The sequence below is a fragment of the Chenopodium album genome, chromosome 17 (assembly GCF_948465745.1).
Source record: "Chenopodium album chromosome 17, dcCheAlbu1.1, whole genome shotgun sequence".
Taxonomy (NCBI): domain Eukaryota; kingdom Viridiplantae; phylum Streptophyta; class Magnoliopsida; order Caryophyllales; family Amaranthaceae; genus Chenopodium; species Chenopodium album.
Genome location: NC_137850.1, coordinates 8,210,827 through 8,232,976, shown reverse-complemented (window position 1 = coordinate 8,232,976; position 22,150 = coordinate 8,210,827). Strand labels below are relative to the sequence as shown.

Sequence of the window (22,150 nt, the reverse complement as noted above, 5' to 3'; positions counted from 1 at the left end):
CTAAATCAAGCTTTTGATGAATCCAAAAATAATGCTGACGACTTTGCTGACAGCGTTCTTAAGTTTCCCGCTGAGGAGGTTGAGACTACTGTTGCGGTGGGTGAGAAACCCACAACTTCTGCTGAGCATGTTCTGCTCTTTTCTCCCAGCATTGGTATTACCGTTGCTGCTAAGGACACTACAGGTCCTTCTACTAAGGATTTTGATTTTCAGCTCTAAGATGAGACTATTATAGAGCTACCAAGGATTCCACCTCGCCCTTCTAGGTTACAAGGCCGCTTGCGAAGCGCTAGCAGGGGAGGGCACTCTCAGCCTGGGGGTTTACACAAGCAGGATCATCCAGTTATTAATCTAGAGGATGATCCTGTGGTCTCTCCCTCAACTAATGCTGATCAGCCCGCTGCTAAAAAGGCTCGTACTCCCTCTGCTCTTGATCCTTTCGCTTCTCACTCTACCAACACTAGGCTTCTTGGTGAGAACACTGTTAGGGAGACTAACACCTAGAACTCCAGTGAGCTTAATTGCTGGGTTCACCAGTTCTTGGGTGATGCTTTTGAGAACCCACTCTCTACGACCTCAATTTCTGATGGAGGCACTTTTCGTCCTACTGGACCTATAGAGTTTGGAGAGGTTCCCATTGATGTTTCCCTTCGCCTTCTGCTGTGTCCTGTTGGGGCTGAGAACGCTCCGTTCCGCCCTTTGATGAATGTTAGGGCTAATGAGTCCTTTTTTGTGGACAACCCACAGAACGGCGACACCTTGGGCTACCGCCTTACTCAGGGCATTCGTCTCCCCGCTGACTCTACTAGCAGCTCAGTCAGTCTCCCTACTGCCACTGCGTGCCATGATTTGCAGAAGGTTAACTTTTATTTTTCTAGCTTTTTTGCTTTAGTTTCCCCCTTATGCTTATTTTCTTATCTTTCCCTTAGTCTGCTTTTGTTGTTTTGCTTATCTGCTTCAGCTTGTTTTTCCTTGCTTTTGCCTTGGCCTACTTTCTTTTGCTTCCTGCCTTAGCTTATTTTCGTCCTTTTGTTTGCTTGCAGCTTACCAAGTTTGTTGGTGTAGACACCTAAAAATGTCTCCCTAAAACCAAACCCGATGATGAACAACCTTTTACCACCATTATTGGTCGGGTTGAGTATTTAATCTTTGGAGAGCTTAAATCCATGTTTCCATTCAATACATTTCATAAACCAATCCATTTCCTAGCTCATTTCCCTACACCATAACTTGTTTTCCTTTTTTTGTGTCCACATCACAAAACCGAGAGAAACTGATTTTGTGGCCATATAATTTTGATCCAATATATTTGGTTAGATAGGCCTTGAAATAAGCTTTCCAAAAATATATCATAAGCCCAATTCCATTTAAAACGAAGAAGATATGAGCAAAATACTAAACTCGGCCCAAAACCGACACCCTTTCACTAAAACGGACATATCTTAAAATCTATAAATGATTTTGACCTGATTCTAATTGGGTTATAAAGTATACTTGATAAGATTTCCAAAGATATATTATATGCCTTATTCCAAGTTACGAATCAAAAGTTATCGTAGTTTTAAAAACGTGTAAAAAACAGGAATTACCGCGCAGCAGCTAAAATGTCGCGACACGGCAAGAAGTGACATGGCACGGTGCTTGTTGCCGTGACACGGTACTCCACACTGTGTCACGGTGCATATTTCGTGTATTTTCCGCAATTCTTCACGCATTTCGAAAAAAAATACACCGTGACACGGCGCCACGTGCCGCGCCACGGTGGACTTTGTCGTGTCACGGAAAGTTCCCATGTTTTCCCCGTGTGTCAGACTTCACGCGTTTTATTTTTTAGGCCTGTTTCTGTCCCGCGTCACACCAAATTACCCCGCGCACACTAAATTATACCGTGTCACGGCATATTTTGCCGTGTCGCGGCATAGGCTGACGTGTCGCGGCATTGATTTCTAGGGTTTTATCTTTTTAGGGTTCCGTGTGTTCCCTCAGCTCATTTTCACTATAAATACCCCCCTCCTTTCTACAGTTCGAAGGCACCAAATCACACTCTCTTCCTCTCTTCTACACTAAAAAATCATTCTCCTCTCTCTCTCATATTCTAAACCTTAAACCTGTATTTCTAATTACATTTTTCCTTCCCTAAGCACTCCAAGGAGTCCATACTTAACCCGAGGTTCCGTCCTTAAATCAAGACGTGAAAGGTATAATTAACTGAGGGTTTGGATCAAATCAACTCTACTTTTAATTTAATTTAATTTAATTCAATTTGATTTATATTTTTATTGAATTTACTAACAATTTAGTCATGATCTAGCAATTTTAAGGAACGCGCGTAATGTGCGTAATTAATTAATGTAATTACTTACTTTATTTTTATATTTCTAGTATCATAATTAGGTTAATTTATATTTTATTTGACTAACAATTTATTGTTGAATTGCTTCCAATATTAATGTTGATTTTATGATATTTTTTTATTGATCACAATATTGCATGTTGAAAGGGAATATGTAATCGAAAATCACGACTAATAAGATAATTTGGATGACCGGTTTAGGTTCCTTTTTAATCTTATTATTAATCAAGTGATCACAATATTTTAGAATTATATGTTGCATTAATATTCAACCAATTTAGCATAATAATAGTTTGGAGCAAATGAACCTTTGTTTGCATGCCTTTGAAATCGCAAGAATCACTTTTCACAATAAGAATCGAGTAGAGGCCAATACGGGCGAATGTGACTCCATGACTCACTTCATACCATCATCCCCAATCCTCCTTTTGTGGTTCCGAACCATATGGAGTTAGTAATCTCATGGATTATGAATGGGGTATAACCTTCACGGGTCAATCGTTGTTGCCTTTGGTTGTCCCTTAATCGTGGTTGCCTTTTATGATCCGTGAATGGTTTACAAGCTCCTTAAAAACTTATCGGCGGCTCCCTACTTTATTTATCCCTAATCGTATACGTCAATTCCCACTTCCTATGAGTGCCAAGCATAATCACACATGCTTAATGTAGGCGCACTTAAAACGACGCCTAAAGTTGGCAACTTGGCTAATGCCTTACTTACAATGGAGAAGGAGTACCAGAACTAGGGCCTGGCGCTTGCTCAGAAGGATAAGGAGATTCAGCAAGCTCATTCTGAGAGGGATGTAATGGTTGGTGAGGTGACTCCCTTGAGAAAAAAGGCGAATGCCCTGCAACTTCAGCTGGGAGAATTCCAATTCACCAAGACAAAGCTGGCGGATTACGAGGGACAGTTGGGAACTTCTTAGGCCAGGGTGCAACCGTTGGAGGCTAAGATGGCTGATTTGCGGGCTAGACGAGAGAATGAGCTTGAGGCTGCTAAAAAGGAGGCACTTAAGTCTTTTGTGCTTTCTCCTACTTTCGCTAAGCTGCTCGCTGATCGCCATGACGGAGGTTGGGAGGCCGCAGCCCGCTCTGTAAGCGGTCTCTATGGTGGGGGTGAGGAGCAACAGGCTCGTTTCAACGCCTTTTGGGCTAAGGTTGAGGCTGCTGGGGAAGCTAGCCTTTTTTATCTGCCTGCTGACCATCCTCACGTTGCTAACTACTACAAAGTCCCCAATCATGCCGTGCTGAATTTGGAGGTGCCTTTATGCACTGATATTGCTGTCGCTATTGGAGTGGAGACTTTAACTGATGAGCAATAAAGGTTTTGGCGGCTGTCTCCCCCTTCCTCCAGCGGTTCATCGGAGTTTCCCTCACCTAGGTCTGTAGTCATTAGGTAGCTTTTGTTATTATCTTTGAGGTGTATAGCCGTCAAAGATTATATTTTCAGTATGCTTTCCTATAACACTTTATTTTCTGACTGTTGAGATTGTCCAGCTTAACTTGAATTCTATGTTTTTTAACTATTTTGCTGAATGTTTCCTCATCCTAGTGGATGGGGGTTCAGCTTTGTGAATGTTGTAACTTTTCCTGCTGAATGTTTACTCTGTCTTGGTGGATAGAGGTTCAGCTTGTTGGTATATGCGTTTGATAACTTCTCCGTTACTTTGATTATTGCTTATCTTGTTGCCTGTATTCTTGTTCAGGCATGTTGTTGGGCCATGGTGTAGTTGCACCTAAACCTTAGCTCAGCAGCCCCTTTGTTGTACCAGCTGAAGCCTCGTAGGTTGGGCTTTCCTATTGCTCTTTCTCTTACCGTTTCTTTGACTTTGATCCCTGACTTGGCTGTATAAGGCCTTCCTATCTTTTGGCCTTTTATTGCACTTGGTGGGAACCTATCAAATTTTATGCCTTTCATCTTATTTATGATAAAGGCTTATACGATATGTCTTCTACTTAGTTTTTGTAGAGACTTGCTTGCATATCATTTAGCTTGCTTGGCTGTATCCTGTTTGTATGTCGTTCAGCCTGTATTGCTGCGACTTATTCATGTCATCCAGCTTGTTTTGCTATGACTTATTTATGTCGTTTAGCTTTTTGGCTGCTTGTTTTTATGTCGTTCAGCTTGTTTTGCTGCATCTTATTTATGTCATTTAGCTTGTTCTGCTGCAACTTATTTATGTCATTCAGCTTGTTCTGCTGCGACTTATTATTTTATACATCTTACTTATCTTTATAAGAACTTATTGCTGGTCCATCTCCTCTCTCCCCCACAAAAGAGGTGAGCTGGGTGGAACCAAGAGAACCTTGGTGATGCCTGCTCAGCCTGCCCCTTTGCTTTTCATTCACCTTTCCCTGCTCAAGTTGAACGTGTCAGGCGTCCCTAAGGTGGTGCCCTGTTTTACTTTGAGCAGGCAAGTTGAACATAGGAAAGTGTGCTCTCCTTTTCCTAATGATGTCTTGCTACAACTTATTGTGATGTTTTATGCCTTTAATATTTCTATGGCATTTTCTGCATGTTAGTGTGTAATGCTAAAGCATAACTGAACAGATAAACATGTTTAAACAAGATCATATGGTGTACTCCTCATGCAGAGGCTCGTATTTCATTAAATTCAAATGGCTTAAGTTGCCTTGATTAACATAACATAATCTTAAACAATGTTTTTGCATAACTTAAACAAAGTTTTTTTATTTCTAGTTAGCCATTTTCCTTTTAAACAAAATATTTCTTTAGCACATCTACGTTGAAACTATTCCTTAAGACCTGACCTTCTTGCTCTTCGAGGAAGAAGGCGCCTGGCCCTACTTGCTCATGGATGATGAAAGGGCCTTCTCAGTTGGCTGACAGCTTTCCATGGCTGGTTTCCTCTCCCTACTACTGTTGTCCTTCTGAGAACCAGGTCTCCAGGTAGCAGTTTTCGGTGCTTGACTCTCTTGTTGAAAGCCTTTGAGATTCTACTTTTTTGGGCTGCTAGCTTAAGGGCTGCTTTTAGCCGCATCTCTAGCAGGAAATCCAGCTCCTCCAGCAGGCGCTTCTCATTTCCTTGCTGATCATAGTGCTGGATCCTCAAGCTGGGGATTTGCACCTCTACTGGAACTATTACGTATGCCCCATAAGCCAAGGTGAAAGGACTTTTTCCAGTAGACTCCTTCTCTGTTATTCTATTTCCCCATAATACCTCTGGGACTAGGTTAGCCCAGAGGCCTTTATGTTCTTCTAACTTCCTTTGCAAGGCTGTTAGGATCAGCTTGTTTGCTGCTTCTGCTTGGCCATTGCTCTACGGGTGGCAGACTGAGGCGCTTGCATATTTGGTGCCCATCTCTTCCAAGTAATCCTTGATGGTGTCACAGTCAAACTAGCACCCATGATTAAAAAAAAAACTATGCACTATGGCACCCCGAATCTTGTTATGATGTTCTTCCATATGAACGTTCTCACTTGGACTGCTTTTATGTACTTGGTGGGCTCAGCTTCAATCCACTTGGTGAAATAGTCTACTGCCACTATGAGATACTTTTTGCCCATTAACCCAGTGGTGAAGGGTCCTAATATGTCCATTTCCCACTGAGCGAACGGGATCTGGTTGAGAATTGGGGTCAGATCGTTTACTGGCTAGTTTATGACTGGAGCATACTTTTGGCACTTTTCACACTTTTTGACGTATGCTAAGGCATCCTGCGTCAGAGTTGGCCAGTATGCTCCCCTTCTAAGCACTTCAACCCCTAGGGCTTTTCCACTGATGTGGTTGGCATAGATTCCTAAGTGCACTTCTTCCATGATTTTTTTCCTGCTCCCATTCTGGAATACACATCAGCAGTGGCTTTGAAAATCCCTTTTTGTTGAGCTCCCCGTTCATCACCACGTACTTGTTGGCGTCCTTTTTTACTTTCTTATCTTATGCCTCATCATCTGGCAGCGAGCCATGTACCTTGTAGGTTAGTATGTCTGTGAACCATGCTCGCTGCTGCCTGGTGCAATTCACCTGCTTGCTTTCTGCGATGCTGCTCTCTTCTAGGACTTCCACCATGACTGTCCTTGTGAGGTTTTGTAGGGTAGAACTGGCTAGCTTTGATGATGTATCAGCTTAGGAATTTTCTACTTTAGGGACCAGGTTTATCTAAAAATGCATTAGCTGAGCCACCAGCTCTTTCACCTTGGTTGTGTACTTTAGCATTGTAGGCTCTCTAGCCTCATACTCCCCCTTTAGCTGGCTAGCTACCAGTTGGGAGTTAGTCTGCAGGTGCACTTTTCTGGCTCCTGCTGCAATGCTCATTCTCAGGCCTACTAGAGTTGCTTCATACTCTGCGGCGTTGTTCGATGCCTTGAACTTGAACTTAATGGCATACTCAAATACATTGCAATCTGGCGATGTTATTATTATTTCTGCTCCACTTCCTGTTTGGGCTGAAGATCCATCCACTGCCACCTTCCAAACTCTAACTTCATCATCTTTTTTTTTGTAAGAGGCTTCCACTATGAAGTTAGCTAAGGCTTGAGCTTTGATAGCTGCCCTAGGCTTGACCTCGAATTCATATTCAGAGAGCTCTATCGCCCAAATCAAGAGCCTGCCTGAGGCGTTCATTTTCTATAGGGCCTTCTCTAGCGGGTGGTTCGTAAGGATTTGAATTATCTGCGCATCGAAATAGGGTTTCAACTTCCTTGTTGTTGTTACCACTATGAAAGCCAGTTTTTCTACCAAAAGGTATCTCTGCTCAACCTATGTCAGCACGTGGCTTACAGAGTATACTGGTTTCTGTTGTTTTTGCCTTTCAACCAGGAGAACTGACGCGATTGTTTAGATTGAGGCGAAGATGTACAGCTGTAGTTTTTCGCTCAGCTCCGGGCTGATGATGGTCGGGGGCTTGGTCAGATGCTCCTTGATCCCCTCGAAAGCTTCTTTTTCTGCTACACCCTACTTAAACTCTCTGTTTCCTTTCAGCAGCTGGTAGAATGGTAGGGCTTTATCAGTTGACTTGCTGATGGATCGAGTCAGCGCCGCCATTCTTCCTGTCAATCACATGATATCTTTAGTACACTTTGGCTCTAGGAGGCTTAGGACTACCTCCACTTTCTCTGGGTTGGCATCGATTCCCCTCTCACTAACCTAGAAACCTAGGAACTTCCTAGAGCTCACCCCGAAAACGCATTTCTTTGGTTGAGCTTGATATTATACTTATTTAGTGTGGCAAATATTTCTTCTAGGTCCATGATATGCCCTGCTTGCGTGACGCTCTTGACAATTGAGTCGTCAACGTATACTTTAACATTTCTCCCCTTTTAGTGCATGAACACTCTATCCATTGTCTTCTGAAAAGTAGGCCCCGCATTCTTCAGCCCGAAGGGCATAGCTATGTAATTGTGCACTCCCCCTTCTGTGATGAACACGGTCTTCTGCTTGTTTGGCTTGTGCAGGCTGATCTGGTGATACCCTAAAAAGGCATCCATGAAGCTTAGCAAGGCGTGGTCGCTGGTTGAGTCTACCAGCTGGTCAATCCGTGGCAGAGGGTAGCAGTCTTTTGGACATGCTTTGTTGAGATATGTGAAATCAACGCACATCCTCCACTAGCCATTTGCTTTATTTACCATGACCACATTGGCTAACCACTCTGGATAATCACAAGGCTCTATAAATCCAGCCTCTAGGAGCTTGTCCACTTCCTCCTGGATTGCCTGATTTTTCTTCGTGGAGAAGCTTTGCTTTTTCTACCTAACTGGCTTGATGTCCTCTTTCACATTCACCCTGTGAACCATAACTGTGGGTTCAATTCCTGGCATCTCGTCTGCTAAAAATGCGAAAATGTCCTTATTCACCCTCAGCAGCTCTATGAGGTGGACTCCCACTCCAGGGTCAATATCTTTCCCAATTTTTACCGTTCTAGAGTTGTCGCCCTCTGTAAGCTCAACAGTTACGTGCTCCACGCTGGGCAGTGGCCTGGCTGCCTCTTCTTTTACGGGCTCAAAGTTTTCCATTGCTAACTTCTGCTTGTCCTTTTCTTTGTGATACTCTTCCCGTTTCCTTTTTCTTGATTTCCTTTCAGCATGCTCACTAGACCTTGGCTCTAAGCCTGGCTATTGCCTGGTTTTAGCTGGCTGCTTCAGGACTGTGATATAGCATTGTTGGGCTGTTTTTTGGCTTCCCTTGAGCTTTGCAAACCGCCCATCATTGGTTGTGTAGGCCATGGCAAGGTGATAGGTGGATACCACCCGCCTATTTTGTGAATAAGCGGTCTTCCCATGATCACATTGTACGGTGATGGGGAGTCTATTACCAAGAACTCTACTCGAACATCTCGTCGCCTTGACCTCTCTCTTACTCGAACTGAGAGCTTAATTATGCCCTCCGGAATTAGTCTAGACCCATTAAACCTAGTGACTTTATAACTCACCCTTTTTAGGTCTTTTCTATCCAGCCTTAGCTCTTTGAATGTACTGATGTATATGATGTTGGCTGAGCTGCCACCATCTATTAGTACACTGTCTACCTCCCAGTTTGCAATTCTCATTGTCACTACCAAAGGGTCATCATGAGGGTAAATTATGCCTTCCTGGTCGTACTCATCAAATGTAGCTCGTGGCTGTGGGGGAAGTGGTGGCCATCTGTGCTTCTCATTGTAATTTATTTGGTGGATCATTGCTCGCAAGTCAGCCCTTGCTCTATTCACGGTTCTGCCATGCACTGGTCCACCATTGATTACATACACTCTGCCCTCTAGTTTTCTGCTCGACCTCTGCTCTAAGTCGGGCCTTTGTGACCTCCTCTGCGGTCATGGCCAGACCTGTCCTCTTCTCTTCTCCAAGAGGAGTCAGAATGTTGCTTGAACTAGTTAAGGTATCCCCTCTGGACTAAGTCTTCTATGTTGTTATTCAAGTATGTACATTCATCACTAGTGTGTCCATGATCCTTGTGGAAGTCACACCACTTGCTTGGATCACGGTTTCTATTCACCATTCTGGGTGGTCTCTACCACTTATCGTCAACCTTGTTCACGTTGAAGATATGGGACTTCGAATGGGTGAGCGGAGTGTATTGGTCAAACCTTCCAGGCCTGCCTCCTCGTTTCTGGTCTGATCTTCTTACTCCCATCGCCCTGTCTGCATCTCTACGACCTTATTCAGCTCTATTGGGCTGATCCACCCTGGCTTTATTTTCTGCCCGGGTGATTTCAGCCCGCTTAACTGGGACACTTGGTGCTTTTCTGTTCAACATTTCCCTGTCGGTCTCATCTACTTTTATGAACTCGTACGCTTTTCCCAGCGCTTCAGCCAGCATTTTAAGACTTTTTCGTCCTATATACGCTCTGAACGGTGAGCCCGGCAGCAGGCCGCTCTGCATTGCTAGCAGCGCTACCTCCTGGCTCATATTTGGGATGGTTGTTGCTTCTTTATTGAATCTGGTGATGAACTCTCTTAGGGGTTCATCTTTTCCTTGCACCAGTGACATCAGCTCGGTGGTCATTTTTATACGATCCACCAGGGTGACAAAGTGCTCCATGAACATTCTCTTTAGCTGATTATAGGAGTAAACGAATCCTTTTGAGATGGCTCCATACCACTTAGCCGCCAGCCCTTCCAAGGTTGGTGGAAATGCCTTACACCAGACTGAGTCTGTCATGGTGTATAACACCATGTGATTCTCAAACGTCGAAACATGGTTCTTTGGTGTTGTGGTTCTATTGTACTTACAGTTGGGCATCTTTATTTTCTCCATCGGCTCTTTCAGAATCTCCTTGCAAAATAGGAAATCGTCAGGAATAACCTAGATTTGTGCACGCTTCTCCCTATTTAGACTTGGTCCTCGCTTAGAGACAGGTGAGCGACTCAAGCCTCCGAGCTGCCCTTTTCTTGGGCTGATCTACACTCCAATCTCGATTCAGGTTTCGAGCTTCTAGTTTCAGCACCTTCTTCCTCAACTGGACCAGCTCTGTCTGCTTCGGGGTGAGAGTTATGGGCGTCACCTTCTTTATAGCTGACTTTGTACCTGTAGCCACTGGTGGGGAGCATGTCCCTTTACTGAAGTTAGTAAGGACTGTTGTCATGGCTGCCAACTGCTTTTTACTGCACTTAGAGAGATTCTGCAGAATGGCTAGCATATTGACGGGCTGCGGTTTCTAGGTTACTTGTGTTGAAATGATGGGTTCATTGTTCGCGCCTGTCAATGGCATTCCGAACTTAAAAGAAGAACTAGACCCTACTGGATCTATTGGCTTCATCGCCGCTTTAGTTGCAGCAGACGTCGATTCGGTGGGATTAAATTTCTGGGAGATATTGGATTTGGGTTTTTTCAGTTAATCCTTTTGGATCGAGAGTTATTGATGTTGTTTTTTGGGGCGTTTGGTTGGCTTCGTTGCTCTTAGAGACTGGTGTTTGTACAACTTCCTCTCCGGCCGTGGCAGTCTGTCAACTAGTCCCTTGCTCAGCTGGTGAACCTTAGGTTAGATGATCCGACCCTTCCTTCTAGCGCTAATTGTTTTAGGTGCGGATCCAAGGGTTCTGCTGGCACGAGCTGGGTCTCGTCGATGACCTGCGCAAGGCAGCACACGTAAACTGCCCTCGAGGGTGGCTCGAGGAACCCCCCTCCGATGCTTAAGTTAGAATGTGTTTAAAGAGAGAAAGTGTACTTAGAGAGATATAGAAAGTGTAATAACTTGTGTGTCTAACCTCTTTTCTGTTGTACTTTTCCCTCTATTTATAGGTGTACGATCTCCTTTATGGAGAGTCATACTTAGTAAGCCCTGCGGGCTGACTCTACAAGGTAGAGGAGCCCCCTCGACTATTCTTCCAGCGATGAGTGCGCACCCCGAGGGCCAGTCTGGGAGCCTGATGATAGCTCAGCAGGAGCTATCCTATACAATTAGGATTGATTTTAATCTTCTAGAATAATCTAGAAGGTTATTTTGAGTTCTAGTGGGATTAGGATTAATAGTTATATTTTTTTTTTAGAAAATAAAGAATTTTATTTGGAATAAAACAAGTGTTTTAAAAGATTAAATTTGATTTTAAAAAGATAAGTACGAATGTTAATTAGTCTAATTTAATTAGATTAAGGACTCCGTACGGTTTTAAATTAACGCGTTCACCATCGCGAAACGACAGCTCCATCGCGCCGCGATGGACACTGTTGCGCCGCAATGGAAGTAGTTTTACTCCTAGTCAAATTCGATCTTTTTCTGATCGTTTCGAGTTTTTTCTCAATAAATAAGGTCTTTATTCCCCGTTCCAATCTCAACAATAATCTAATTCTCTTCTCTCTCTTAAGAAATAGCTTGTTCTTTCTCCCTCTTTCTAGCCTAGCCTTTTTACAAACATAATACTGCATTCACGAGTTCTAGACACACCTAACCAAGCTCGAAGTTACCTTCTCCCTAGATGTGAAAGGTTGATAATTTCTGAGGGTTTGGTCCCAAATCTCTATTTCAATTATTTAAATCAATTGTTTTATTTAATATTTTCCTTGAAGTTACTAACGTGTGTATTGTTTTGATAGAAAGAGGTACGAGGCATCAAATTAAGTTATTAGTTTACTTCCTTCTTACAGAAAGCATGCTTAGATTATTTTAATTCCTAGTATCATGTTAAGATGTCTTTATGATTCCTAGTATCATGTTAACTAATATTTCTAATATCATGCATGTTTCTAGTATCATGTTTAGGTTGCTTCCTATTTCTTCTATCATAATAGTATCATGTTAGGGCTAAAGCCTTGATCTTTATTGTTTAGTGACATGCTAGGATTTGTTATTAATCATGTTAGTATCATGCCTAGGATCTTGCTAATATTATTACGCTTTCATGAGATTGAGAATATTATGATGATGATGATTTGTTGTCAATATTTTTATGTTGCTTGATATATTATTGCTTGATCACGCCCTCTCTTGCAGGTTTAAAGGGAATTTGTACTTGAAATCACGCTTAGTAAGATAATTAATAATTTTATTTAGGCTAATATGATTTTAATTCAAGTGATCGCCAATAATAGTTTTGTTTGTGCATTAATATTCAACCAACATAGATTAAACAGGTTTAAGATTAATATATTGATTGTATGTTAGTTAGAAAGCGCACATGAATATGAGAAGAATAAAGTAGAGGCCTATTTAGGGCAAGTTCAATCTCTTTTAGGTTGGATTTGTACCTTCATCCCCGAATATCCAGTCATGGTTCAGGACCACCATGGAGTTAGCGATCTCATGGATCTAGAAGGGGTGTAACCTTCCCCTATGAATGGTTTACAAGTTCCTAAAACTTGTTGGCGACTCTTTTGCTCTAGCTTCCTTCCCTTTGGACGCCACCATGCTTACGTGTATGATCACAGTGGGGCTTAAGTGTGGGTTGCTTGAAATATTCCCTACAGCGTCCACCAGCTTTTTAACCTCTGCTGCGGTCACCTGATTCCTTTCTTCTTGATGATTTCTCTTTTTCTGTCGGACAGGCTTCATCGTTGGACTTACCGGTAATTTATGGATGACCAGACTTGGATCTATGCCTGGCATCTCATGTACCTCAAATGCAAAAACATCCTTGAACTCTCTTAGCAGCTTTATCAGGTCATCTCCAAGCAAGCCCACGACCATATTACCCACCTTGACCGTCCGATCAGGCTGGTCCAGATCGAGCACTATGTCCGTATGATCGCCAGCCGACTGTGGCCTTAACTCTTCTGGCCGGCCGACGACCATTAGTTGCTATGCCTGCTCTTTTTTTATGCGCTTCTAGCTGACTTGCTATGTTTGGAGTAACCTTTCATCTGAATTTGGCTCGGACGATCGTGGTCGTCCTCTAGTTGTTGGCTTCACTGCTAGCTGATTGCATTCCTTAGCCATTTTTTGGTTACCATGGATAGTACCTATTTTTTCGTCCGTCCTCTCAAACTTCATCAGCATTAAGTGAGATACGATTACTGCCTTGGTTGCTGTTAAAGTCGGACGGCCGAGAATGACATTGTAGCCTGTAAGCTCCTTGACCACCTGGAAGCGGATGACTATGTCCCTTCCCTCTCCCTTCTTCCCAAATCAGACGGGTAAATCAATCCGTCCGACTGGGTGAGTGATACTCCCACCAAATCCAACAAGCGGATGGGAGATATCCTGGAGGGCATCTTCTGGAAACTTCAAATTTTTTTAGTCATCTTAAGCTGATTATGTCGGACGGGCTGCCAGCATCAACTAGCACCCGGACGACCTTCAAGTTAGTTCAGGTTAGCTACCTTCATGATGAACACCATAGGGTCATTGTGAGGGGCCTTAATCTCGCCTCTGTCTGCTTCGTAGACCGTCACTTCCGGGAAGGGCTCGTCCTACACCCCCTCGGTGTGCATCACATTCCCCAATTTCCAAACGTCCTGCTTGATTCCCTTCATGGTAGGGCTGCTTGCGGCAAAGCCACCTGATATGACAGCCACAAAACCAGAGTCGGTGCTATTTCCATCATCTTCCTTGTCATTTTTTTTATCTTCTCAGATTTGTTGTATATCCAAGTGTACGTGAATTTTGACTTCAAGACGTACGAATTCAACATGCCTTTCTCGGCCAGTTTATCCAACAATCTTTTCAAATTGATGCATTCATTCGTGTCATGTCCCACGTCCTTGTGGTAATGACAGTATTTGTTTTTGTTGCGGTACTAGGTCGAGCCTCTAAGTGGTTAGGGCTTCACGAACTCAAATTTATCTTCGATTTCCATTACGATTGAGTAACAATCCTCGTTGAACTCAAACTGATGTTCGTACGTCTTAGCCTTCTTTGATTTTGTCCGCTGGCAGTCAGCCACCAAGACTTCCTTTCGCTTGTTTCCTTCTTTTCTCTTCTCGGCTGAGTCTTGCTGAGAAGGTTGTTCTTCTCAACCCCCTTGGCCGGTGACAGGGTAAAGTCGTATCCCCTAATCAAAAGTAAATACCTAAGTCCTCTAACTAAAGTAGATAGGGAAGTAGGGTCGAACTCCACAGGGAAACAAATCTTTCTACTCCTAATTAATTATTCTACTCTAAATTATCTAAGTAACCAATATTTTTGGGAATAAATTCTATACTACGAAGAGTAAGGTCGAAAGAAATAAAGTAGGGGAAAAATCAAATATTAAAAGACCTAGGGCATAGGTTCACTAATAAACAATATTCCAGGGCAAATCATAATAAGCAATCATCAAGCATTGATCAATCAGATTATAAAGGGCTTTCGCTACGTATTATAATCACGAGTTAATTTACCGGTATTAAATCTCATCTGTCGAATCTCGACTTAACCATTTATAAATTAGTCCGCCTATTGAAACTAAGCCTAAACATCAATTCTCATCTGTCGAATCTCGAATTAATATTACTAAAATCATACAATTAAATCTGGCCAAACCTAATTGCATAGCATTAAATCAATCAATAGGAAATTAACCAAACATTAATAATTAACAATCACAAAATTACCCCTTCATATCATTTATTAGATCCCCATAAACCCTAGAAATAAAACTACTCAAGCATCATCATAACCAAACTAATCCAATGAATAAAGCAAAGCATAATCAAAGAAGTAAATAAAATAGCTGAAATTAAAAAAGAAGAAATTGTTACCAAAAGAAATCTGGATTAATGAAAGTAATTAAGAACAAAAGTTGAAAGAGAATTTAAGATAGAGAAATATCCTAAGTAGAGAGAGAAAATCTAAAGAAGAAAAAAAAAAGTCCCAAAATTACATACATAATTCGTACTAAAAAACATCCCTCAAAACAAAAATTAAAACTAATCTAATTAGCTTAGAGAAAAACACGCGCCCGATCGGGCGAAGGGCCGCCCGATCGGGCCCGCCTTTTTTGCCTTGCCCGCCGCTGGTATGCTGCGCCCGATCGAGCTTACGCTCACCCGATCGGGCGCGTCTCTCCCTTGAGGGTCTTTATGCGCGCAGCCGCCCGATCGGGCGTATGCTTGCCCGATCGGGCTCGGCTTTCTTCTTCGAGGCTTGGATTTTGATTGGGCTAAATTCCTTGGCCCAATCTAAGTTTCCTCATCGGGTCTTGATTAATTAATCCAATAGCCCCGGTGTCTCATACCAAGCCCTTAATCATCGGCTCCTACCGATCTTGGGCTTCAAGAGTGGCCGTGTCCTTCTAGCCTCCGTAGTTGATCCATAAAAATCCGGGAAAATGCTCCAAAAGTGCAATTTCCTGTAAAACACAACTAAAACTACGCAAACACTAGAAAACACAAATTAGTAATAAAAGTGGCTCTAAAGAGCCAAAAACACCACTAATTATGACCGTGGGACGGGGGTAAAACACTATATAAATTGGATATATCAAACTCCCCCAAGCCAAACCTTTGCTTGTCCCTAAGCAAAGAGCTCATCAATGAACATATAAAACATGCCTCATCCCAATAAACAAAATCAAGCACAAACGATTCAAGATAAATCTAATGAACATGCTCAATGTCAATCAATCTCATACATCTAATTATCATTCATCCCCAACAATTGTCAATAGAGCAAACCACAAGAGCATATAGAATTCAAGACTAGCGCTCACACACTCAACTCTCATTTATGTGGCGAGTAAAAGATGTACTCGATCGCTCTCGATCCCAACCCCTTTTAATGTGAACAATGCCCACCCATCTCACACTCTCGTGTGTTTAAAACAATGAACACTCAACCTACTAGTCGACTCGAAATATGTCAAATCATAACTTGCATTGATAAACAACACCTTCACATTCACACAAGTCTATGCACAAAGGTCGAAAGGTCTTTAAAGCTTGTAATGTAAGGCTAGGGTAAAGGGTAGGATAAATTTGGGAATATGTGAGAGAAAAGCTATGCATTAAGGGAGCCAAATCCTAATCAACCCATGATCAAAATAAATGATGATCATACATCTCCAACAACATAACTAACTCCAACAAGAATCCACCAAATACAACTCCAAACAATATAAACAATCCCAACACCTACAATTTCACTCATAAAAATATGATAATGTAGAACTTAAGTGAAATACAAACTTTGGACTCATTCTTTTTTTCTTTTTTTGAACAACCTTCAAATAGAACATTTGAACATAAATTTTTTTTCCTTTTGCTCTTTTTTTTTTCTTTTTAACTCATATTGGAAATTTCAACTTTGTAACACAACATATCAATATTTTTCCAATCATAAAATCAAAGAACAATCACTCTTCTTTTATTCCCACATTGTGCAAATAATGTGCACACCACAACTCCCTCACCTTTCCAACTAATAGCTCCCCCAAGCCAAGCTTGGGACTAGTAACCAATGGGGCTCATATAGGCTTGTAATGTGGCTAAATAAATAATAAAAGGGCACAAGCAACAACATGGGTAACAAGAAGGGAACAAATGTATCTAATATCGTCTGAAGGCTTCCTAAGAGAACAAATGTCTTCGTCTTCCTCAATGTGCATAATATTGAGCTATATAGACATTACTAATAGTTGCAAACCAATACTAAAATTCATTGACATACCAGGAACTATGGAACTATCACACATTCCTAACCAAATCAACCAGTCAAGCACTATATTCACAAATAGTTGGCAAAATTGACGCATGTTTAGGAATCCAAACAATTAAACTTCAAATTATGATCAACAAATTCACAAAGCTCATTATCATATACCAAGAACCAAAACAATATTTTCTAAGTATGGGACATAGGGAAGCATGAATTACAATTCATTGGAACGTATTTTTGGATTTTTTATTTTATTTTTTTTTCATAAGGGAAACAATAAAAACTACACTAGGAAAGCAATAAATAGAGAAGAGAGAAAGAAAGTTACCATATATACAAGAAATGTCCCCCCAAGCCAAATCAAGAAATGCCCTCATTGACTTGGGAGGGTAGCTAGGAGAAGCTACTCCACATCGTCATCCATCCTCTCATATCCTCCTCCATAGCTTGAGCCGGCACCACCCTGGCTCGGTCCAGCACCACCATAACCTGAACCACCGGCAAAGTAGTTAGGGTTCACATTCCCCCCCATACCCCCAAAAGGAGTGTCACCCCCATATCCATGGACTGAAGAGTAGTCCACATAAGTACCATACGCACCGGGGTGAGAATACCCTCCTTGGGGGTATTGGAACCAATCGGGAACTAATGCCTCGGGGGGAATAGCCCCTCGGCGTGCATAATCATCGTACATGGGATATAGACCCCTCCCGAGGTTCCTCTCTATGTGTCCTACCCGACTATCCAAGGTGCTTAACCTAGAATCTAGGTTTTGCATCATACCCTCAACTCTCCCGTGCCCCATCTCGATACGGTCCAATTGGCTCCTAAAAGCCGAAAAGTCATAAGGGGCATTGGGGTCGACGTTATAGTCGACCGAGGAAGTGGATACGCCATAGGTGAAGGGTGGAGGTGGTGAATGGTGATGGGGGGATTGGTGGGGTTGTGGTGAAGGGTGAGGTGGTTGAACCTCACCTTGACCGTTAAACTCAAAAGTATAAAAAGGCTTCCCCTTCTCAAATTTGGTCAAGGCGGGGTTGGGTAAGGTGAAGGCTTGATCCCTCCTACCCGATTGTCGATGGACTATCCACCAAGTGTCACCCCCCACGGGTTGCACCCAGTTTAGGCTCCCTAAATAGGCTAGGTCCATGAGGTTTGAGCCTACAATTTTCCAATGCCCATCCGGGTTCCAACCTAGGTGTTTTTTGGCAATGTGGGTCACTAACCCCCCAAGATAAATAGGCGCCTTAGACCTACTTGCTTCGGCCGCATTGGCCGCCCTTTGGAAGTGATTGGCTATCCTATGGGGTATGTTCAATTTTTCAGCGTTAGGAATTACATAGGATGCCAATAGTTCCAGTTCATCTCTCCTCACATTTGCCGGTTCATGCCTCCTAAAAATAGTGAGGCCGGCAAATCTTTGCCAAAATTTTTGGACGGGATGTTGAATCCACGTTCCTTTGGCATGTTGGAGGTTAACCAAATCCTCCCCGGTTAGCCTCTTGTAGACCACGGCAATGTGGTCTTGAGAGGGTTCAATTGGTTTATCCGATTTTAAATCAAACAACTTTCCAAATTCTTTAAGAGTTAGTCTCACATCGTTGTTTAATAATCGGAATTGTACATGAGTGATTAATGCATTCATTTTAATAACATTAAAACTTGAAATAAATTCTAATGTTAAATAGTCATACGTATCATGGCACATTTGAAAGAAACCACTCATGCATATACCTTTGAACAATTTTTCCACATATTTATCTAGACCTAGTTTAGCTAGTGCGGGATGATGAACAAAACGGGTTGAGATTACCTGTCGATCAATGAGGTTTAGCATCCTAGCTCATTGCTCCTCCGAGGTGATGACAACCTCCTCCCATCCCGGTATTTGAAGGTCCGGGTTGACCGTTGGCTGTGGTGCCCTCGAACTTTCACCCCTTTGTGTCCTTGAACGCTTTGAACCATTGTATGTGGAAAATTGGGTATTTGGAGCTTTCTCTCTCTAAGGGTTTGAGGGAAGTATGAGAGAAAGTGGGAGAAAATAGGTGGAAAGTGTAGAGGAAGGTGTGAGGATTAAGAATATGTAAGAAATTTGAGGTTTGGATGGGTGAATTTGAGGAGATATTGGGTTGAAGGTGTAGTTGAAGGTTTGAAAATGGAGGTTTTAGAGAGAGAAAGTGTGAAGGAGAAAGAAGAAGTAAGGAAGAAAAAGAAAAGAGAAAGGGAGAAAGGGGTTTAAAACCCCGGATTAAACAGGCGCGCCCGATCGGGCGACCTCCGCCCAATCGGGCGCGAACTCGAGCCTGGAAATCGCCCTTTTCTCGCCCAATCGGGCGGGCTTCGCCCGAAATTTCTTTTTATGGCACTCGATTTCTCCAAAATTCTGCCCGATCGGGCGAAATTTTCCTCGATTTCTTCCCTGACTTGCACGCCCGATCGGGACTCCTCTCCCGATCGGGCGAAATTAAGCTCCGATAAAATCGATATTTCGGGCCCGATCGGGCGGAGCTCGCCCGATCGGGCCCGTACCCAGGCCTGAAGTGTCTCTTTGAAACCTCCGTACGTTGTGATCTAAAACCTGTACAAAAACACTCATGAAAGGTAAAATTCACTCTCCTCACCTCTCCAAGAAAAAGTAAAAATAAAAAATTAGTCTAGAAAGCAAGAAATACGGGTTGCCTCCCGCAAAGCGCTGGTTTATCTAGGTCCCGCTCGACCCTCTTGCCATAATGCGTTTCAAGGAGAACTGGAACTGATTAGGTGTTGTAATTCAACTGCACCAATCGTGGCCCCCTCATGGTATAGCTTGAGTCTTTGACCATTAACCTTAAACTCACTACCATGCTCATCAAGCAACTCTACAGAACCGAACTTGTTAGCCCTTTTAACAGTGAAAGGACCCGACCACCTTGACTTTAGCTTTCCTGGGAAAAGTTTAAGTCTAGAGTTGAACAACAACACCTTGTCACCCTCTTTGAATTCTCTCGGAAGGATTATCTTGTCATGCCATCTCTTAGTCTTCTCCTTGTAGATACGCGCACTATCATAGGCCATCAACCTAAACTCATCAAGTTGCTTAAGTTGTAATAGCCTCTTTTCTCCCGCTAGCTTAGCATCCAAATTGAGCTCCTTAATAGCCCAATATGCCTTGTACTCTAATTCCACCGGAAGATGACATGCTTTACCGTACACAAGTCTATATGGGGTAGTGCCTATTGGGGTCTTAAATGCGGTTCTATATGCCCAAAGGGTGTCATCTAACTTATTACTCCAATCTTTCCTCGATTTTGCTACCACCTTCTCTAGGATGGCCTTGATCTCACGATTAGAAACTTCAACTTGGCCACTAGTTTGGGGATGGTAGGCTAAACCTGTCCTATGGTAGACACCATACTTTTTAAGAAGGGTATCTAACTTCCGCTCATGAAAGTGGGATCCTCCATCACTAATTATGGCTCTAGGTACTCCAAATCTCGGAAAAATGGTCTTCTTGAAAACCCTATGGACCACCTTGGCATCATTGGTAGGAGTGGCAATGGCCTCAACCCATTTGGATACATAGTCAACGGCGACAAGTATATAACGATTCCCCCTTGATGAAGGGAAAGGTCCCATGTAGCCAACACCCCAAACGTCGAAAATTTCAACTTCAAAATCCCAGTTTGAGGCATCTCATGCCGCCGCGAGATGTTGCCAGTCCTTTGGCAAGAGTCACAAGCCTGTACAAAAATGTTAACATCCTTAAACATGGTGGGCCAGTAAAATCCTGACTCATTTATCTTGGCCACCGTTTTGGATGGACCATGATGTCCTCCATAGGGTGAAGTATGACAGCTAGTAAGTACACCATGAATCTCCCATTCGGGAACACACCTGCGAAATAATCCATCTGCACACTCACGAAACAAAAAAGGATCATCCCAAAAATAATGTTTAACATCAGAAAGGAATTTCTTTTTTTGTGGGTAGGACAAGTCAGGAGGTAGAGTACCACCCACTAAATAATTAGCAAAGTCAGCATACCAGGGGTGTTGCTCTACAACTGCATACAGGTTGTCATCGGGGAATGAATCATCTATAGAGAGAGAATCCTTACCCTCGTCATACCTGATTCGTGACAAGTGATCTGCCACTACGTTCTCTGCACCCTTTTTGTCCCTTATTTCAATGTTGAAATCCTGGAGCAGGAGAACCCATCGGAGTAGCCTAGGCTTTGATTCCGCCTTGGCTATTAAGTACTTCAAAGCTGCATGGTCAGTAAAAACAATAACTTTAGAACCAACTAGATATGATCTAAATTTTTCTTAAGCATAAATAACAGCAAGAAACTCCTTCTCCGTGGTGGCGTAACTGACTTGAGCCTCATCCAGAGTTTTACTCGCATAGTAAATAGCATGTAAAACTTTGTTCTTCCTTTGTCCAAGCACGGCTCCTAAAGCAAAGTCACTTGCATCACACATGATTTCGAAAGGAAGATTCCAATCGGGTGCACATATGATGGGTGCCGATATCAAAGCCTGCTTAATCCTGTTGAAAGCCTCAAGACACTCGTCAGTAAAAACAAAAGGGGCATCCTTGAGCAAAAGTTGAGTTAGTGGTTTAGCAATTTTAGAAAAGTCTTTGATAAAACGGCGATAAAACCCCGCATGACCCAAGAAACTCCTAACTCCCTTAACATTAACTGGGGGAGGTAGTTGCTCAATCACTGAAATCTTAGCCTTATCTACCTGTATACCCTTATTAGATACAATGTGGCCAAGAACTACTCCCTCTGTCACCATAAAGTGACATTTCTCCCAATTTAAAACCAAATTGCAGTCTTCACATCTTTTCAAAATTTTAGCGAGATTAACTAAACATGCATCAAATGAAGAGCCATACACGCTAAAATCATCCATAAAAACTTCCATAATAGATTCTATGAAATCAGAAAAGCTACTCATCATGCAACGTTGAAAAGTAGCAGGTGCATTACATAAACCAAAAGGCATTCTACGATATGCAAAAGTACCATAGGGACATGTAAATGTAGTCTTTTCCTGATCTTCAGGGTGGATCGGAATTTGGAAAAATCCCGAATACCCATCCAGATAGCAAAAGAACTTATGATTAGCTAACCTCTCAAGCATTTGATCAATAAAGGGGAGAGGGAAATGGTCCTTTTTAGTGGCGATATTTAATCTACGATAATCAATGCACATACGCCACCCTGTAACAGTTCTAGTGGGAATCAATTCATTTTTATCATTTTTTATAACAGTCATCCCACCCTTCTTAGGAACCACCTGTACAGGACTTACCCATTTAGAGTCAGAAATAGGATATATAATACCT

At 42.5% G+C, this 22,150-nt stretch overlaps 2 protein-coding genes across 2 annotated transcripts; both read right to left on the bottom strand.

The window, feature by feature from the left end:
* Nucleotides 1–5,166: 5,166 nt before the first annotated feature.
* Nucleotides 5,167–6,384, bottom strand: LOC145588619 (uncharacterized). The gene is made up of 3 exons (XM_081645242.1): nucleotides 6,286–6,384; nucleotides 5,796–5,936; nucleotides 5,167–5,634 (listed from the first exon to the last, which is right to left on the bottom strand). Exons 1-3 carry the CDS (start codon nucleotides 6,382–6,384, stop codon nucleotides 5,167–5,169), a joined length of 708 nt encoding a protein of 235 aa, XP_081501368.1.
* A 90-nt stretch (nucleotides 6,385–6,474) lies between these two features.
* LOC145588616 (uncharacterized) lies at nucleotides 6,475–6,939 on the bottom strand. Its single transcript, XM_081645241.1, has one exon. It carries the CDS (start codon nucleotides 6,937–6,939, stop codon nucleotides 6,475–6,477), a length of 465 nt encoding a protein of 154 aa, XP_081501367.1.
* Between the last annotated feature and the right edge of the window lie 15,211 nt (nucleotides 6,940–22,150).